At 36.3% G+C, this 20,693-nt stretch overlaps 1 protein-coding gene across 6 annotated transcripts in view; it reads left to right on the plus strand.

The window, feature by feature from the left end:
- The window catches only part of DGKB (diacylglycerol kinase beta), a 366,387-nt gene that overhangs the window by 275,219 nt on the left and 70,475 nt on the right, over positions 1-20,693 (plus strand). For all 6 annotated transcript variants that reach the window (XM_069774198.1, XM_069774191.1, XM_069774183.1 and 3 more), the window contains 2 exons: positions 5,532-5,622; positions 11,241-11,436. In XM_069774198.1, the coding sequence (XP_069630299.1) occupies positions 5,532-5,622; positions 11,241-11,436 (287 nt within the window). The remainder of the gene's footprint in view (positions 1-5,531; positions 5,623-11,240; positions 11,437-20,693) is intronic.

The raw sequence follows: 20,693 nt of genomic DNA on the forward strand, positions 1-20,693 counted from the left end.
TTCAGTTGGAAGGGACCTTTAAAGATCATCTAGCTCCAACCCTTCTGCCAGGGGCAGGGACACCTTCCACTAGATCAGGTTGCTCAAAGCCCCACCCAGCCTGGCCTTGAACACTTCCAATGATGGGGCATCCACAACCTCTCTGGGCAACCTGTTCCAGTGCCTCACCACCCTCATTGTAAAAGAATTCTTCCTTATGTCTAGTCTAAATGTGCCCTCTTTCAATTTGATAGAATCATAAATAAAATAAACCTTCCTTAAAGCTAGATTATTCCCAGCTGTATACAACATGGAGTTTTACACTGTTCTCCGAAGTCTCTGGTACTAACCACTGTCAGTGACAGAATATTGGAACAGATGTTCATCCTCTTTGCCCAGCATGGAGTTTCCTATACTCCCAATTTCATTTTTAGACCTTATTATCCGTATTTTCAGACTTCAGAAATATGTGATTTTACTTGGGTCTCCTTCAGGATTATTTTCTTTTTCTTCCCTTCTTCATTTTATCATCATTCTTCTTTCAGCATTGCAGAACTTCAATGCATTTTGAAATTAGGTTCCTGCCTTTTTCTCATTCCTCTCTTTCTTGATTCCTCTATTTTCCCTGATTATGATCTCCTTTTTTTTTTTCACATATATTTGTCAACCACTTTCTCCCTTTGGACTCTTCACAGTTTCTCCTCTGTGAAAATACACCTCTGTCTGTCTCACACTACCTTTTCTGCGCTCTTCTCTGGTATTTTTGATTCCCTGCAGAGGTGGTTCTGCACCTTATTTCACATTTCCTTGGAACAGAGGAGAAAAGAGTGAACAAGAGGGAAAAGGGAGCCAGAGAAACCTGTTCCTTTTATATACTTACCCTGAATCTGTGGCTCTGAGGACCTTCCAGAAATGTTGTGAATGAGATGATAAGCATCCACTCTATATGGCTTCTTTCCTACTTTTCCTTCCCCCCACCTCCCATGGGATTTTTTTTACATTCGTTACATTCTGTACGCTGCTGTTCATCAATACTACTCTTAGAATGGGAGCTTTATGCTGGAAACTGTATGAGTTTATGATACAGACTAAGACCAACTCTTGACACTCACTGACAAACAAACAGTATTTCTGCAACATAATTGGAATACTTTAAAAAAAAAGTTTTCAGAAGGCAGTGCTTAGGAATTGTATTTTGAGAAACAGTATAGTTTATGGAGGAAATCAAGTGCTGCCTGGCAGTGGAATTTTAAAGGAATTTACCTTGGAAGAATTAAGAATTCTAGTAGTTTCATGGGTAAAAATCTATATTTTGTATAGGTTAAAGGTTAAAAGATGACAGAATTAGAGACAAAAATTTGTTCTTTCTGTGCTATATGAGAATATTGAAAATAAAGCTTTCCCAGAATTTCCAAATGGTCATAATATAGTTAAATTCTGTATGTATTTTCATGCAGATGGCCGGAGGAATATTCTTGATGCAAGGCCATCATTGTGGTAAATTTAAAATCTCTGCTCTGAAAGTGTAGCTGTATTAAAACAGTTCAAAGTGTATGTTATCAAACACACTTAATATAAGCAAATATACATGTTTTTCTCCAGTCATTTTCAAAAATGGTCGAAGTATTTCAGCTGAAATTTTTTAAAAATTGCAGTCAGAAATTTCCTGATGTAGAATTTTTTAGCTCAAGTCATTGAAGCTTGACACTGCATCATTAAAATAAAGTAGAAATAAATATAATAAATATAAATAGTAAATATAAGAAGTATAAATAGAATGTGGTAGAAAGTGTGACAAACTTACAAATGTAGCAATAAGCTCTTGTCCCAACTGTAGACCCTTAACACCAGAATATTAATTTGTTTCTTAAATTTAAAGATACTCCTGTTTTATTGTCATGACCTTTTATTAGCAGCCTATAGCTGGTCTATTGTTACGCACGTTCCGACAGAGTGTGCATACTGCAATGAAGTATAGATGCTCTTCAGGTGTAGAATAAAGTAGTTACTATTTCCATATTTAGATACAGGACAATTTTTCAGTGACATGCCTTGTAATTGCTTAATCAGAAAGGTTATATAAAATAGTTTTAGCAGTAGGGGGGTTTCTGATTAACTGATAATGGAGCAAACCCATATCACAGACTATTTTGATCATTTTGCCTTGATTACCAAATATTAGCCTGAACTTTTCCAAGAAACATATCCAAGTTTCTAAGTCTGATATTTATCCACAGTATAGAAACGCTGTAAGAAATGGCGGTATTAGCCTTCCCATACTGTCTTGTTTCATCCCTGTTTACGAAGATCGTTTTACTCACTTATCAGAAAATTGACCAATACTTGAGGGTGTGGAATACCGCCAGCATAAAAGGTGTTTAGGCTCTTGGAAGTACAGTTTTGTTTTGTTGTTCCTACATCCATAGGCAGTATACATTTTGACATTCTGTAATCCAATAGCAGGATTAGATAGGTCAGCCTTTAATCATGATTGATGTTTTATTTATATTGTATTTTCAAACACAAAGTTGTTTAAGAGTTTAACTATGCACTTTGAAGCATATGCAAAAACACTTTCCTGTAAAATAATCTATTCCTATTCCAACAAAATCAGTGTTGTAAAGAAAAGTGCTACTGTATAGCACTTTTTTTTCTTACTGAAACAGACTTCATCTTTATTTCGGTCATCTCTTATTAAATGTGGGAACATGTGTAAATTATCAGCTCCTCTAGGAGAGGGAGAAAAATAGACATAACAGAAGCCCGTGATTCAGTTTCTTACAGTTTCAATGCTGCAAAATTGTCATTAAATATGTATTTGTTTACCAATCTAAAATTTACTTACACCATTGTGAAAGAAATTAGAATGGCCATGAGAGTATTTTATTAATCTTCTAAATGGACTCTTCCACTATTTGCTGCTGTCTTGATAAGCAGATAAGCTTCACCTGTTTGAAAGAGGAATGCAAGTGGAAGATATGAATTTAGAGATTTTTTTTTAATATTAGAAAAGTTAGAATATTTACTATAAGACTGGTCTTGCTTATGGAAATTTTAGTATAATTTGTCTTGATTTCTTTACGTTTAACTTTGTATGTATACGAGAAGTCGTAATACAATATTCTGTTCAATAAAAAATATAGTGCATTTGAGTAAGAACAATGCAATCTAATCTATTTCATGGCTGGTAAAGGGAGTTAGTAAATCCTTTTGAAAATGAAGAATAATATTATTTGTATCTACATCTATCTTTGTACTGGAAAAGCTGTCAGGTAGGTTGTCCTTCTATCCTTAAAAACAGAGATATAGTCAACTAGAGAAAGGAGAACAGGCTCACAAGACTCCATTTTTTGGCCTAATAGAATCTTATAAGGTATAATACAATGACAAGAAATACGTCTACCATCAAAACTTCACCTGATAAACGTACTTAATCTTCTGTCGTATAATTCTACAAGGTTTTGATTTATAGATCGAAATTTTCTAGTAAACCTTGAATGCACTGACAATGCTGGGTTTTGTTTGGCTGAACTCAAAACACATGAATTTGACACAATATATTCTGAATTACTCTAAAATATATCTATTTCATCTTTGTGCAAGTCAAAGAGTTTTATTATATACAGTGCTAATAAGTCAATTTGAAGCAGGCTTTTCAATAAAGGAAAAGAAAAGATGCTTCATTTGGGGTAAAAATAACTGAATAGCAAGAGGAAGGGCTCTCAAAGGAGAAGATGCAAAGGCTTGTTGATCTTACTCAATAATAGGATCAAAAGCAATGACAAAGTATTTTTCTGAATACTTACACCAGGTTTTGTTTTTGGTTTTTTTTCATTATTCATAATCCCTGTGTAGAAAGTAGCAGGAAAATAGCTGCATCCAGATTTTCCAAAGGGACCCAATAGGAATTCAGGACTTTTTTCACATTTGTTTGGAAATTAAAGGACTCTACATTTCTTTGTATACATTGGCATAAATAGAGCAGTTGATCCCAGGTCAGCATGTCAGTGTACTACCTAATCTGCAGGTATAGAAGGAACATGCATCACATCACTTCCACTCACAGACTTGGAGTCTGGAAGCTGAATCTGGTCTGAGCCCTTCTGGCTGTTGGAGCTCTTTTGAGAATATGCCGTTTATCCCAGAGCAGGTTCTCAACATTTGTTTCCAAACATTTTCAGATTTTCTGTGAAAAAAACCTTTGGAAATGCCTGTAACTTTTTCACCAGAAATGTGTCACTTTCTTATTATTCTTCTGTTCCCCACTCCGTGCAGGCTGCCAGGTTGGACATCCTCACACACCTCTGGTACTGCACCAGGAATTGCTGGCTCTCACGCCAGCAGGTTTCTGGGAATGTCCAGTACTGTAGTACCCCTTCTCCCTTTGTGACTTTAAGAGCCATTAAGTCGACTTTAAGAGCCTCTAAGCAGACTTTTATGTGTAATTTGGAATAAGTACTCAAGGGTAGGATTTGTACTTTTGCTGACATGTTTGACAGTCATCTACATCTGTGTTTCACTCTTCTCCACTTCTAGCTCATGCAAACTCAGTCATTTTCAAGTTCCAAGCACACTGTGCTGTGTCTGTGTCAGAGAACAGTTTATACAAGTGGATGAACTGTGTTCATATCTGATTTCTAAGTGTGAATAATGAATTCTAATTCAGTGTCTTTTTTTTTTCAGTTTAGCTTCTTGTTTTGTTACAGAATAATAATTACTCATGAGAGTTCAACAAAACTGCACATACTTATTTGAAATAGTACTGCTGCTGTCATGATTGTATTTAACAGTATGCAATAAATCTGGTAAAACAGAAGTGCAGTCTTTATGTATTTAAGAAGAAAAAAGTGTAATCTCTGCCTGCTGTCATGTTAAACTAAGCAATTTACTAGCATTATATCCGGTTTTATTTTTCTGTAGAATCTGTTAATGAACTTCAAGATGCAGGTCCCATCACCCATTTAAAATGTGTCTATGAGTTAATTACCTGGTAATACAGCTCTCCTACTGCAAAATATCTACAGACTGTTAGATCTGGAATTTTTATTTTCTGTGAATATCTCATCTGTCATCATGAACAATAAGCATTTACCTTTACCTTTAGCTAACTTAAGGCAAGCTACATTTTGGTCTTGGCTCTTCTTCATGATGGGAGTGTCCTGCTTGCACATTCTAGTACTCTGCGGGATAGAGATTTTAACCATGAATCAGAAATCGTATAGTAGGTGTAAGACAAGAAATCGATACATTTTTCTGAGGCATGTCACTGGTTAAGTGACAAAAAATATTCTGATAGTCACTGAAAAAGAAAAGTCAAAGGTACATTTGAACCTGTCAGTTCAACACATTCCTGTTATCCCTTTAGGGGATATCATACAACTTGACACCAACATTTAAGCTTTGAAAATTATGAGCTCATCTATTTCAAATGGGATGTCACATGTTCCCAAGCCTTTGCCATTACTTATAATGGAAGACAGGATGATCACTTTTGTCACATATTGATAGTGAATAAGATCTTTCTTTTTTCTTTTCTTTTTTTCTTGTTTCAGAATGAAGAACAAATTTTGGTATTTTGAATTTGGCACTTCGGAAACTTTCTCAGCCACCTGTAAGAAGCTGCATGAATCTGTAGAAATAGAAGTAAGAAACTAATTGTTGCCTTTATCCTTGAAATGTCACTAGTTTGGCTGAAATGCAGGGAGCAAGGGTGCAGAGTGCCTGAATCCGACAAGGCAAAGCAGTGCACATCCTTTCGACCCTCTATTCCAAAATATTATTTTTATCGTGTCTATTTGTAGTGTAGCCCTGCACACTAGAACAAAGTTCAGTTTGATGATTAGTGAAGTCTTAATACAGTAGACGAGGTCAGGGGTGAAATATAACATTAGAAATCAATAGGGAGTGTGACTAGGTCAGATGGAAAAATGAAAGACTGTTGGAGGGAGTGAGAGCTGCTGCAGGATTAAAATAAAAAAAAAAATCTTATTATTTCTAGGTCCCAAGTTTTTATAACCTTTAAAACTCAATTCCTTAAAATTGTACTTACTTTCCTGAATAAAGGTTAAAGAATATATATTTTTTGGAATCATTCCCCTTCATTAAATAGCTTTTCTCTCTGCACAAGGGGTCATCTTTCCATTATACATTGAACATTAACTGAAAAGACACAGGATAGTTACAGACAAAATGGGAATTTAAAATAATGTGCCACTGCTACTTTGATGGCTGATAGAATAAGTGGCTACATTACATAAACTGTTTGGGGGGCTGATATTCATAAATAAGTAAATGAAAGATGTGAAATGACTGAAGGTACAAACCTGAGAATTTAAGTTAAATAATGAAATCATTTCTCAAGAGGATTATAGTGCTTTTTCTTTCCAATAGTAATGAGAAACTGCACGTATCCATGAAGTATTTGTATAGTAGCGTGAGGCACTTGGAAAGGTGTGGTGAGAGCTGTGAGAGTCTGGTCAAAGCCTCCTGAAAGGCGAAGTCTGAGATGATCTGAAGGGACCATGGATCTGGTAGTAGAACAGTAGGAAAGAATACTGAGACTGAAACTGTAAGACCTGTGGTGCCAGACTTGCCTGTTATGCTGTTATGTTTCTTTTTAAAGTGGAAACATGTTCCACATGTTAGATTAAAAAATAAATTAAAAAAAAACCCAAGCAAACAACAGAAAGAAAAAAAACAAAAGCCCCCTTGCTTTCCAAGATGGTGCTTCACACAGATGTGTTTAAGTACATGTACCCTGAAAAATATTTGATTAGTTATTGGAAGAAATGCTTACCTGGTTTGATTTGATTTGAATTTACTGCAAGTTAAATGTACCTTTTGATTAAATACAAATTGGAGAGCAGGCTTTCCCAATAAAATATTTCTATCCAGCAAAAATCTTACATAGCCTCATACATATTAAGATGTGATTTTAAGCCATCTAATTGTAACCACTGAAAGGGTGATGAAAGGTTAACACCCCAAAGCAAACAAGTGTGCATAAAAGTTTGTGATGCTGCTGATACCAGCTGTATGCTTATTACCAATTCATATCAATATCGCTGTTATTACCAATAAAGTATTACTTTGCCAGTATGAGACATGTTTGTTAATATTCACTTGATCTATCCTGGTCATTATCATTAGTCCTGCAATTAGGAACAAAAAACAGAGGGGAAATAGTTTCCAAAATGTTTGCACACAGTGTTAGGAGGTTGTTATTTACAGATTTATTTACAACATTTAAATGAACAATGCTTGCCAATATGCTTGTATCTAATGTTTCTTGTTTGAACATTATAAACACTTGGGAGTAGCACTGTTTTCATCTGATTTTTAACCTGCTGCCCCTTGCTTGGGGATGTTGCTGTAAATGAGAGCTTGATGTATGATACTACATTTCACTCCAAATAAAATGCACAAAGAATGTGTTTGCTCTACAGCCAAATTTTGAATGAACAAAGCCCATGAAGATTAAGGATCTGTATCTCTGAGCTGGGAGACAGCAATCAAACATTCTGTGGGCAAATATTTATTCAACCCTATATTTGATTTCTAACCTAATTAAGCTTGGCTTACCTGATATACATTCATGTCTCTTATGTTCTGTGTATTTTCTTGTGTGTGAGATGCAGAACAAAGTTTGGACACTAAATTCTTATGTTCTCCAGAATGAGATGTGGTTTTATTTCCAAATTGGAATCCAAGAAGTTGAGGAGAGAAACATAGGTTCTAAAGGGAAAAAAACCCAGGGCAAAATTAAGGATTTATTTTTTAAAATAATGTGTCGGTACATGAGGCTAAAGATTTTACAGTTTAGAGCACTTACACTTTATTTCCACTTCAGAAAAAAAGAAAGGTGTGTGAAGGGTTTTTAATGAGAGTAGGCATAGGTGCAGTGTAAGTGGGGATGGCATGGTCCATACCTGCAACGCTGTAAAAGCATCATGGGACCAGGGGAAACTTCCTATGCTACCTGGTATTAATGGGTGGGGGAGAGGAGTTTAAACGATCACATAGTCTTGCATCATATCACACTCAGTTACACAGCAAAGCCTTAATCTCAGCTGTTTTTCGTCATGGATATGTATGTTCTCAACTTAGAGATGACCTGAAAATATTTGATATAATGAATGAAGTGTAAAAGATAATGCCCCAAAAGGGACTGAGGCCTGGAAAGAAGGCAAAAAAAAGAACTAGAAGCACTAGTGTTTATTTCTAATCTAGGTAGGCATGCTCTGCATTTTTATGCAGATGCTTTTATTTTTAGCAGCATCATTGCATTGTTTGAAATTTAAAAAAAAAAAAAAAAGCAGAACACATCTGTGTTTTGTTGTTGTAGCATATGAATGTGTTAGGACAACACAGAGCTACCTGTAGTGCAAACTTCTTGTCTGTGTATGAACAAAAGAAATCCTCCTTTACTAAGTCAGAAAGTTCCTCGTCACTGTGGGATTCTGAGGCCTAGTCAAACAATTGTCTTAGTGTACTACCTGCTGTGTTCAATATTGAGTGAAAATGGAAGCCAGACCCTGCGCCATCCTATTTCACAATTCTTCTTTTATTTAAATAATTCCAGTCAGTTTGGGGGACGCCAGACCTTTATAAATTAACAGCAGGGAAATACCAAAGGTGTCAGATTGCATATTTATCATCTTTCTCGTGTAATACTTAAATATGTATTAAGAAGTGACTGACATAAATTAGGCAGATTTCAGAAGCCACAGGCCGTGGCTTGTAGAGGACCCCCTTCTGCTTGACATTTCATCCTTGTCAAAGATCAAATTATTTTAATTTAGGCTGCAAATTATAAGAAATGAAGACTTCTTTGTGGGAATTCCCTGTGGTAATCTGACTTTTGTTGTTACTGCTGCTTGTCAGTGTGCAAAAGATATAATATGCATGCAAATAAGGTTAAAAAATATGTACTATCTAATTATCCAGCCAGTACATTCCACTTGAAGACAGTGGGAGGCCTGACACACAGTATGTGTTTGATTCATTGAGGCCTGCAGGGTATTTACACAAGATTACTTTTAATTATGAAATTAATATCTGTTTATCTAGAATGTATAGCAGTAAGTGAGCATACACATGAGCAGAATTTTTAGTAAAATAAATCATCTTAATATTTAATACATATAAAATATAGGGGGGAACCACAAATTTGCTTCCAAAATAACAAAGAAGACCCATGCCTTTTTTTGTGTAAGAAAAGTGTGATTTAAAAGTTACACTTTCAATTACAGTAGTTGCCACAACTGCCAACTCACTTCCAGATATACCTTTTGACTTCAAAGGTTTCCCTATATGAATATAATCCACAGGTTCAAAATTTAATTCTTGAAGAGCAAATACAAAATGGAAATCTTAATGTTGAAATTGTTCTCTTTCCAGATTTACACTCTTCGAAGAATTAAGCAGATGCAGAGTTTGCATTATAATACAGTTCTGTTTTGTGATCTCAGAAAGTTTCAGGGTAAACAAATAATTATGCACAGTTTATTTTGAGTTTTACTTTGCTTTTCTTCTTCAAAGCTCTGATAAAGGTTTAGGCAGAGAGGAAAAAGTGCCAGTGACCCACAGAGCAGCAAGCTGCAAGATGTCACTGGACTATTGGTGAAGCGTGGTTAATTATTTTTCCAGTTTTCTTCCTGATTATTGTCTATTGGAATTACAAAATAAGACCCTTAATCAGTTTTAAATGCATGACTGGACCCCCTGCTGGCTTGCAGAACATTGCAGGAATAGGATCTAATGTTTAAAAAATATGCTGCTATACCCTGTAAGGTGCATGTGACTTGCCAGGATATCTATACACTCTAGCTATGTGGTGAGGAAATAATCTAATCTACCTCTAGCCAAGGTACAAGTATATGAATCCTGGGAACTTTGCCTGGTTCAGTGAACTAATAAGAGCTGGATGCTTTGCATTCCACCTGCAGGTTCAACTGTAGTAATCTGAAGTTCAGTCTTTTTTTTCCTCTGTGGAAGTTCTTCAGTATTTTGCTGTGTTTTACATGGAGTATGAACTTCCTCTGATCCTAAAACAGTGGGGGTAGGGAGGAGGACTGAGCCTAAGTAAATTATAGTCAGCGAAGGCTAGGTGTGTCCTATCAAGCTAGGTGCATCTCATCCAATGTGTGTCAGGTGAACTGTGTTTGCAAGTGTTGTAGGCTTCTGCCACCTGAGAATATGCTGCAGTTTGTTGCTGAACAGGCTGATAAGTTAAGGTCCCCGAACCATTCTCCTGAAGTGAAAATCATGGTCCCTTTGTAAGTTATAATTTGAAGCCAGATTTAGCAAAGGAATGTGCATCTCTAAAATGCCTTAATGTCCAGTTTTGCTACAGGAAGCAGGAGAAATACACAGTAGTGACACAAGATGCCCTACAGTAACGATTCCATCACTGAAGGGAATGTCCCACAGAGTAAGATTTCTTCTGTGTGTCCACTAAGTCTTGGAAGGCTTTTGGAGCACTGATACCTCTTCTTTAGCTCCATGTCCTATGTTTTCCTTTGGCAATGATGCATATTACAGAGAACTGGCTGATGGAGGTTCTGGGATAAGAAATTATGTAGCTGCATCAGCATTTTGCTCTACCCAGGCTTACTAATCTTATGTCCCAGTAGGAGTTATTAGTCGGGCATACACTAATGTGCCAGTTGTGCCTTTGGATTGAAACTAATATCTGTGTGGTGTTCCGTGCTCTCGGGGCCTGCTTAGACCCTTTTCCATGAAGCTGTGTATACACTGTATGCAGGGACTTTTATATTCAGTTTCATGCGGAAGGGACTTAGGTGTTATAATGACAAGTATCATTGCAAAATCATAAGACAGACAATTCAGCTGGAACAGGCAACAAAAAAACTCCAGTTATTGCTATAGAAATTTTTGTAGTATAGACGTTTTTCTGCTAGTAGCTGTAGTGAAGTTACAAATACATTTCACTTGGGTCAATTAATAGGTATCAGATAACAAGACTCTACCAAATGGTCCCACACTTAAGCAATCAAGAGCTGAATGGGAATCATGTTTTGCTTTCTGAATGAGGATCTGTTCCTATCTCATATCTCCTTTCCCAATATAAGTATATATCTTAGGTGTAAACATTGAATAAACCATTAACAGTGTTAAGAATGATGAATTGTTGAAGAAAAATATCTGATAGGTAGAACATTCTGATCTTTCTTTCTCTTTTATTGCTTTCGCTCTTACACTTTTTTTTTCCCCCTTTCCTTTTTCTCCTTGCTAATCAGTGTGACGGAATTCAGCTAGACTTAGTCAATATTTCTCTGGAAGGAATTGCCATTCTGAACATCCCAAGCATGCATGGTGGATCGAATCTTTGGGGAGAGACAAAGAAAAGACGTAGCCACCGTCGGACAGAAAAGAAGAGGTCAGATAAAAGAACCACTGTCACAGACGCCAAGGAATTGAAGTTTGTATGCCAAGGTAAGCTTACAGGTTAATATAGGCTATCTGGCTCCATACAGTCAACTCAGTTGTATAATTGCCTCTGTATTGCCTCTTGTCAAGAAAAAGGATAGACAGTTCTTAGCTATTTCTTTTCTTGTTCATTTAGCTTTTCTGGTGGGGAACACTGGAGCAAAGGCATGGACAAAGACATGCTGACAGTTACAGTCTATATACTTGCAAACCTGCCTCAGATGTTACCTGTTAAGCAGACTAAGCACACCATGTGGCACTGTTTGCTACTACAATATTCACTATAGAAGCACCTGGAGGTTTTGGAGTCAGAAAATGCTTACTGAGCATTTGTAATGCTTCTTAAAGTCAGTGTGCATAAAACTTGAGGATAATCATGCCCTGTTTCTAACAAACTTTGGCCAGAGGCTGTGGAAAATTACTTCAGAGTAATAAGAGCAAGCTGTCTATACATTTTGTGTTACTATACTGTGATGCTGTATGCAATCTTTGAATGCATATGCTGTGGCTTGCTTGCGTGGGCGTGATCCATCCTTTCAGGGCTCATATTCTTTCCTGGTGATTAGACGCATTTGCTCCATAAGTTTTATTATTGATCATAACTCTTGACAAAACCTACATTAAATGGTAATCTCCGTTCTACTTTGTAGAATCTGAATACTATGCATAGCAACACATCGCTGCGTATCACAAGTTCTAGTGATTATAAAACGTCGTTCTGTTCACACCAAGGGATGAACAGACCAGACTTTGAAAATATTTGGGTTTTTTTTCTCTTTTTATCCTATGGAAAAGAATATCACTTGTTTCAGAGTATCTTCCTAATTCTCCTCCTTATTCAGACTGAATAAAGATCAGGACTTTAACTGTCTGCTGTTATTATGATCCTTTTACTAGTTTTGGATATCCTGGTTTTTACATTTTATCAGCAATAATTTTTAAGTCACTAGTTATATCTTAATTAATATGTGTTGTAGTTTTAATCCAGCTAACTTATGTGGATGACAAAAGTTTAGGAATAAAGTAGTTTTCTATGGCTTGGAGGTTGCAATAGGTACTAGGGCTCAAAATTTCTGTGTGTTTTAGCAATTTGATATAGTTCTCAGTATGTCAAAGTAACTTGCCAATATACTCTGTCAGCTGAAGTCTTTACCAGCTGCTAAGCTTCTGCATACACTGTGATTTCTGTATTATGTCTTGATGTTCAAGAGATGGAGGCAGGCTATTCGATAATGGACTCACCAAAATTTTTCCTTTTGTATTGCTTTTGAACATAGGGAAACAGGACATTTCAGCCTTGATAGTGTGAAACAAGATGTTATATCCTCTTTAATTATTGAAGTTATGTATGTATTTGATACATACGTAACAGTGATTTCAAACTACTGACTATTTTTGGTGTACCAGAACGGCATTGCTACACTCCGTTTCCATTTTCCTGGACAGGAGAAAATAAAATAAAAATATTAAAAACTGAACAGAAGATCCTACATTATCTGTCGAATTGTTCATAATTAAGACTTTAAGCACCTTATTTCATAAAACTAGTCTCATGACTTAGTTTCTAATCACTTTATATGCACTGTGGATGGAAGTAGCTTCAACCAAAAGGCAAATTCAAAGCAGAGATTGACTTCTCAACATCAGAAGCTAGAGCACCTCTATCTCGTCACTGAGTACAGGGATAGTATTATTGGTTGCATCTACAGTAGCATTTTAGTGCTTAACAGGAGTACACTTCTTGGATTTCGGAGTTGTCCGTGCTTATTGCATTCCATTTTGCAACACTGAGCAGTCTTGAGCATGCACACTGGATTCCTTTTACATGGCAGGGGCAAGGCGCGTGCTCTGACTGCAAATGGGTGTTCAGTCCATGGAACCAGGTTAAAACAACTGGGAGCTAAACTCCAAAATGGACACGGTGTGAACATTTGAGAACCAACTGATTTCCTGTATGGATCCACTCCTATTTTATACTGCAAAGAATAGTCGCTTAATTCTGCTAGCTAAACTCAGGTTAGAATGTGCTGCTTCATCTCAGTGTTCAAGATTATTGCTGAATAATGGAATTCAATCAATTTTATGTCTAGGCTTCTCAAATAGTTTTGATAAATATAAATCTACCTACTGTGGAAATAACTGACTGCCTGGCACTTCTAAAGCACTGTGATTCCTTCACTAGCTCTGTACAAGCAAATCTGAGAGCCTGATATTGTCTAGCTGATTGTCTTCTTAGGCACATTTGGACTGTACTTTTTAGTTCAAAGAAAACATTTTACAAAATGCTAATGCCTGGTGCAGAAATAGGTATTGCTGTGTTGATAACCATGGTAAATACATACCTGCTTGTGAACTTCTGTTTGTGTATTTACTTACTCAGAATAAATATCCTTTCAGTTCATTTTATGTCCAAATAAAGCATCCAGTCACTTGACAACTGAACACAGCACTTTCTAAGAGACAGTAATCAAATATCCTCATGTTTTCATATGGATATATATACCAGGTTTTGGCGTCGGGTTTGGGGTTTTTTTAAATCTAGTCCTCTTGTATGGGACTTCTGAGAGGCATGCACATTTAGTTTTAGTGTTTTTCAGTTGCAGTGCAACTGTAGGGTTTTTTAACTTCGTATCAATCTGTATTCTTGTTGTCTCTCTGCTTTTATAACTTGACTGTAAATACAAGACTTGAAGTTTTTAGTATTCAAAGTCTGAGCCCTTAAATGGGATATTTGCATGGACTAGTGAAAGCTCTCCACTCACGCTGGGTAGTTTGTTGCCCCTGAGCGTGTTGCATTGCTCCTCTCACAACAGCCCCAGGAGAACTTTGCGAACTTCCAAAGAAGAAACCTCTGTGAGGTCCTGCTGCTGTCCTCCCCCTGCTCTTGTGTGTATCACCTACCATGAGCCATGTATGTGCAACATAATCATTGCTGCATGAAAAAGGGTCACAGTTCTGCCAAATCTTTTTTCTTTCTTACATATCTCTCTGATTCAGGGAAGGTATATTCCTCTAAGCCTACTCCCCTCTTTTTTTTCCCTTATTTGCAGTTGTCACCTGTTGATGCACAAAGGCTTGTATTTTCTTTGCCCTTCCCATTATCCACCTCTGCATAGTCAATAGCCAGACCACAGTTTGGACTTTAAGTAATCAAATGGACATCTGCTTGGAAAACAATCTGATTATATGCACATAGTCTGCAAAACAATATATCGAAATGCAGTGATTTAAAATGTGCACTATTTAAATACATTCCCGGCTTATCTCATTAGGAGTTGTGCCTGTATGCTAAAGAGCAAAATTTGGCACTGATAACATATAGGTGTGTGTCTGTGTGTGTATCATATTTCTGTCTAACTAGTAACTGTCTTTAATATTTTCATATAAAACATATATGAAAATATATTTGTCTGATTAACTTATTGGAAAGAAAACCTTATTTAGCTGTAATGTACTTAATATTATCCTAATCTTTGTTAATGGGAAAAATACTACAGTTTTCATTTCAGCTCCTGTGCGGAAGTCTTTTAACAAATGTTATTAGGGTAAAAATCTGATATATTTATTTCTAATTTAATTTCATTTGAATTTCTAATTTATCATTATCATTTCTATTGTACAAAATCAATGTATTAGGAAAAAATACAACTACAGATATATGTGACAATTCGTGAAAGTAGATGATTTAATTAGAATTTTGACTTTTTGAATCTGACACTTGCAATGTTTCCATTCTGTTGTTTTGTTTTAAAATCTTCTAGTATGTACATATCTATGATATATCTATCCACAATCAATTTTTTTTCTCAGTACAGATTTTAGATATAGCTGTGAACTATCCCGCAACATTATTTGGACAGGATTTTTGTTTGGATATACACAGATATTGATAAATGCCAAAAATCAGTACTTTAAAAAGATGAACATACTGCATAGAAACTGATGTACGAGTTGAGAAACATAAATGTAAATAACTGAGCTACTTGTTTGAAAATTACATCCAAAACATAAGTTGAATCATGGCAACATTTCTTAGATGAAATGTATATACCACTTATGTTAAGTGTGAAACAGCAAAATTTTCTTCCTCACAGAGATACTAAATAAAATTTTCAAACCTTTATGACAAAAAGGAAATAATTCTTTTGAAAATCACTCCAGTAAACTTTTTGCTAACTGGAGTAGGATTCCTTTGGGGTGGATATTTTTATGCTCTGATTTGCTTTCACTGCTGAAGTTCAGTTAGAGCCCTGTCCTGAAATGGAATCTCTTTTAAAGTCTCTTAAGACTTTATTGCAAACATACACGTAACTTGTTTTTGCACAAGTAGTTCCAGTCACCTCAATGGACTCATTCCTGAAGACAATGTGTATGAAGGGTGAAACCTTTAGACTGTAAATATTTCAGTGCAATACTTTCTTCCTGTTTATTTTGTCCATTGCCAGGCACACTGATACTTAACCAAGCACTTACCAAGTTGATCTGTGCAGCTTGTCAAGAGCTGCAGTGAGCTATTACTCAGCAACATGCCAGACTACATGACTAATTCAAGACAATGCGTATTCATGTCACAGCACCTAGGCATAAACCAAGCTTACCAATATGATTCAATAACTCCGTGTGGAAATCTCTGTTAATACCTGCATTATGACTTTCTGAATGGAAATGCAGAAGTTTGGGAAATAGAATAATGTGTATACAGACAGTTCACTACAGTTAAAAGCAGGGGACATGCAGAGACTGTGAAGGCCTTAAAACACTTCAAAATATCGATACATAGTAAGAGAGGAGAAAATACCTTTCTTACTAGGTATCAAATCACACTCTACAGGGGAGGGGGAGAATCTTATCCCAAGCTTCCCTATAGCCAGGGGGTTCCTGACAAGAGTTCTCTAAACAACTTACAAACTTTGTGGGCTAGCAGACTAATTTATTTTATGGAGGTCTTTCATAAACTGCACTTCGGCCAGGTGACTTCCCCTTGCTGTTTCTGATTGTCTAAATTTAAAATCTTGATACATTATGAATTATGAGATCTCTAAATATGAATTAATTTTATAAGTTGAAAAAGTTAGAAACTGTGTTCTATATACAGAGTACGGATAATATGTACACTGAATATACACAGTGTATATTCAGTATTGGTAAACTTCAGGTTACTTATGACATGGTACAAGGCATGTACAATGAACTCTCTATAATAATATTTTCATTAAATGCTATGGATAATGTAATGGCTACATAAGGTAATTGCCGTTATTTTGTATCTTGTTTAGACAGTTTGGGGCAACATAGCCAGTAAGACAGTACCACAGAGAAAAATAACTAATTATAGCTATTTCATAGCTGGACTATGTTAAGACATTGAACATATAGAAACAGTGTTGTTTAGACAGAGTATCTAAGTAAAATCATTTAATTGCTGCCTCGACAATCCTAACCAGGTATTTTTGTGCACATACATATATAGTTTGATGAAAGCAAGTAGTACTGGTATAATCAAGTTCTACCAATTTTAGTAATCAGTGTTGTAGGTTATTTGTGTTACTTCAGAGAAAGAAAGAAAGAAAAAGGTAAATAAAGTTGATCATAATATCTGTTTAAGAACTTGGGGTAATATATGTGGTATTCAGAATTCAAGGAAGCAGAAATATGTGTAACTGATGAAAACCAATGACTAAATCAGTTAAACATCAAAGGAAATAATAATTACACACTATTCTGAGCTAGGCTCAAACTCACTAGAATAGGTAACAGGGATGTATAAATGCCTTCTTGCATTTGAGAGAGCTTGCTAACCATTTATGGTCCTTTCTCAGGAACTGTCTGCACAAATGGAGGTATATATCTCTATCCAAAACAAAGATCCAAGCAGGGCATATATGTTGACAATACCTCACTGGGTAATATACATAAACGTTTATATTTCTGTGGAAAATAACAGAAAAAGAACAGTGAACCTGAGAAAAGAGGAAGCACCAAACACAGTAATAGAAAATCTGTTGATGCATTTCTTAGAAAAAGTGAAGGACAGCTTTCTCAGCCAAATTCTGACTATAAAACTGTTAGATAAGCAAAGAGACTGCCTTCTGTTCAAGTCTTCCTACTTTTAAAGGAAAAAGACCTTTTGTCTGTAAAGGTAAGGAAGAAGTATGGAGAATAGAAATCTAACAGTGGTGTTCTTTTCCTAATGAAAACAGCCCAAGAAGACCTGCAACTTGTCTAATGCACAGATCAGAAAAAGTAAGAAACCAAGTTTCCTTAAAAAGCAGTAAAATAAGTTAAATTTAAAGGGGTTATGGCAGATCATGTCTCTCAGTTCCCCAAAAAAAGTAAAAAGGAAGGAGGATCCTTATGCATGCTTGTCTGCCTATTTAAATAGGACTGATCACTGATGATATATGTCAAAGCATTAAGTGTATGAAGTTCAGAAAAGTTCCATTATTATTTCAGTGTAAACTACTATAAAACTTATGTGGAACTTATTTCTAGGGTGTAAATTTAGGAAACATACATATGATGAGTGAAGGTGTTACATGAACCTAAAATGCTTTGACTGTTTCACTCACAAATCCACTTCATTTAGTTATATACCAGAATTTCTTTGCTTGGAAAATAATGCAAAATTATCCTTGTATGAAATTTTAATTTCTTTCCTAAATTTTGTTTAATTGCTCTGAAAATAGCAGCATTTTTCATGGGTTTTGGCACTTTATTTTCTGTCCTGGATTGAAACTAGGAAGGCAGAGAAATCCCCTAAATAAATAGCAAAGTTAGCTCTTCTAATCCAGATACTTCTTCAAAGTTTAAACACTAGAAAAAAATTCCTAAATTTATTCAAACTATTTTTTTTTTTTTTCCTGTCCAAGCATGCACCATAGCTATTCTGAACATCTTAACGCATAAATTGAAGCCTTAACATAAACTTCACATATTTCAGTGTGGAATTTCTTGTTACAATTATGTGAGTGTGTGTTGTTGAAATGTAAATGAAACCCTTGTGAGGCCTGTTAAATTTAGGGTGACATTAACTTCAGTGGCTAAAAATCAACCCTATAGCTAGTAGATAGAGTCACCTCGAGAAAAGTGTTTATCCCGTGCTCAAATAAGGGTCTAAGGTAGGCAGAATAAAATACTTGCTGGAGGTGACTCTCTCCCCATTTATTGAAAGTGGAGCCTAACTAATAGGCCAGGTTAGACACCTCGCTTCCAGCTGACTAGGTGGTGAGATGAATTTCTGTATGTGCTACCTGTGGCAACAGCTCATTAAATACATGAACACAGTCCTTGGAGCAGGAATGGGAACCAGGTACTGCTCTGCCAGATAAGCCTTGTTGAGCTGAACCGTGCTCTCTTCTACAGATCTGGTGCTGATGTGTCCCACATCTTTCATGAACACTGTAGTCCCTAATCTACTGAGCAGAAAAGACCATGGCAGAAGATCTGTCTTTCCAGTGTGTGCAGACCCTGCTTGGAGTATAGCTTCCAGATGCTGGGGACTCTACAGGGGAACATCTGTTTAGGGGGGTTATAGTATAAGCAGTATTGGGAAATAGGGTAGCATTCGGTGGAGCTATATACTGCCCCGTCTTTAGTTTGGACTGCATTATTTTGTCACCTTTCAAAAATCTTCATGGTATGCTGAATATCTCGTTCGCTTTGTGTGCATTTGCGTTGCAGCACTCGGCCATTGTGCATTGGCTCTTCTATCCGCTGAACAGCAGTAATTGGCCACCATGCTGGGCATTTTGTTCCACTTCTCAAGCAAGAGCTCAATAGGCAATGGGAGCTGCTGTCTCACTGAGGGCAGCTGCATGGTGCATCTCATTACTGTGCAAGGTGTTGATCTCTGGCTTTGGAGAGGTTGCAAATTCAAAAAGGACAAGAAACCCTTGCCAATTTGTCCCTGTGGAAGCACCTCTTACTGCAAATCTAGGACCTGCCTAAGGCAGGATGCAACTGAGAAGTTCCTTCTACTGATGTAGTAGTTCCCAGTTTTCGGTCGTTTCTCTAGAAGCTGTGGAGCAGTCTGGTTCGTACTGTGACGTGTTACCACTAATCAGCAGTGTCTTATCTCTGTTGAGGCAGGGATTTCAGGAGGGCAAAAGGAAGGAAGAAATGAATGTCACAGTTTTTCCACATTAACAAATTCCCACCTCTTTTGTTTTACTTTAAGCAATGGGTTGTGAGTTTAGACACAGTGAAGAGGTGAGCAAGGTGCTGAGGTACTCAACGTGACAAAGTGATGGCACTGCTAATTTTCCTAACTCAGAACCTTGGATTTTGAATGACTTTATAAGGGATGGGTCAGGATTCAAATGCCTTTGTCCCATATTAGCTACTGAAGATTGTGTCGCTTTGGCTCCTTATTTTTACTGCATGTGCACATTCACTGGTATGACAGGGATAAATGGCACTGTCCTAGCCACTTAGTTAAATTGTGCATTGCAGCCATTAGTTTGTAAGATCTGCAAGGCAAATGTTCATTTTGCCAAGCTGCTAAAGATAGCAGAGTTTTCCTAGTAAGAGAATGTGGGCTGGAAAGTCATGATTTGATTATGCTATTAAAAAAGTCTTTTCCCCTCTTTGCCCCGCCCCCAGCAGCAAATCTTTAGGGTGCACTGTTTTCCTCTAGATACCTTTATTACTCAAGAGGTGCTGTGTTCAGCAAGAGCCTTACTCATACAAGTAGGCCCATCAGCCTGGAGGATGGAGTCCATAATTCGTAACACAGTTTGAATCTTTAAGAAATATAAATATAATTCCTGGTTGCTGTGAAATACTGATTTTATTGTTATTAGGAAGTAGTAGGATCTTGAAAAATGGCTTGATAGTCTGATTTGGTTTTATATTTATAAAGCATGTATATATGTTTCTGTGCAATATAGATCATAGTAGAAAAACAATTTCCTTTTATTTACAAGGCAGTTGAGATTGTCATTGTATTATACCTTTTGGTGCACAGAATGTTCATTTTCTTTCAAACGTTATTCATCGAAAGAGGATAATTATGGTGTATTTCACAGACTGCCAGAAGGAAAATGTATCTTTGAAAAGTTTCATTTCCCTTAAGTTGCTCATTTTCTATAGGAAGACAGAGCTATTAAGTAACATACCCATGACAAAGATTGATTAAAATGGCATAAAGGACTATCTTATCTCTAAGTACAGGGATTTACACGTATAACTCCTATGACATTAAATGCAGTAGGTGAAATTAACTCTAGCTATTGTATAAAAAAAGCCCCAGTAAATTGGTTTGT

Source organism: Haliaeetus albicilla, chromosome 2, assembly GCF_947461875.1.
Source record: "Haliaeetus albicilla chromosome 2, bHalAlb1.1, whole genome shotgun sequence".
Classification (NCBI taxonomy): domain Eukaryota; kingdom Metazoa; phylum Chordata; class Aves; order Accipitriformes; family Accipitridae; genus Haliaeetus; species Haliaeetus albicilla.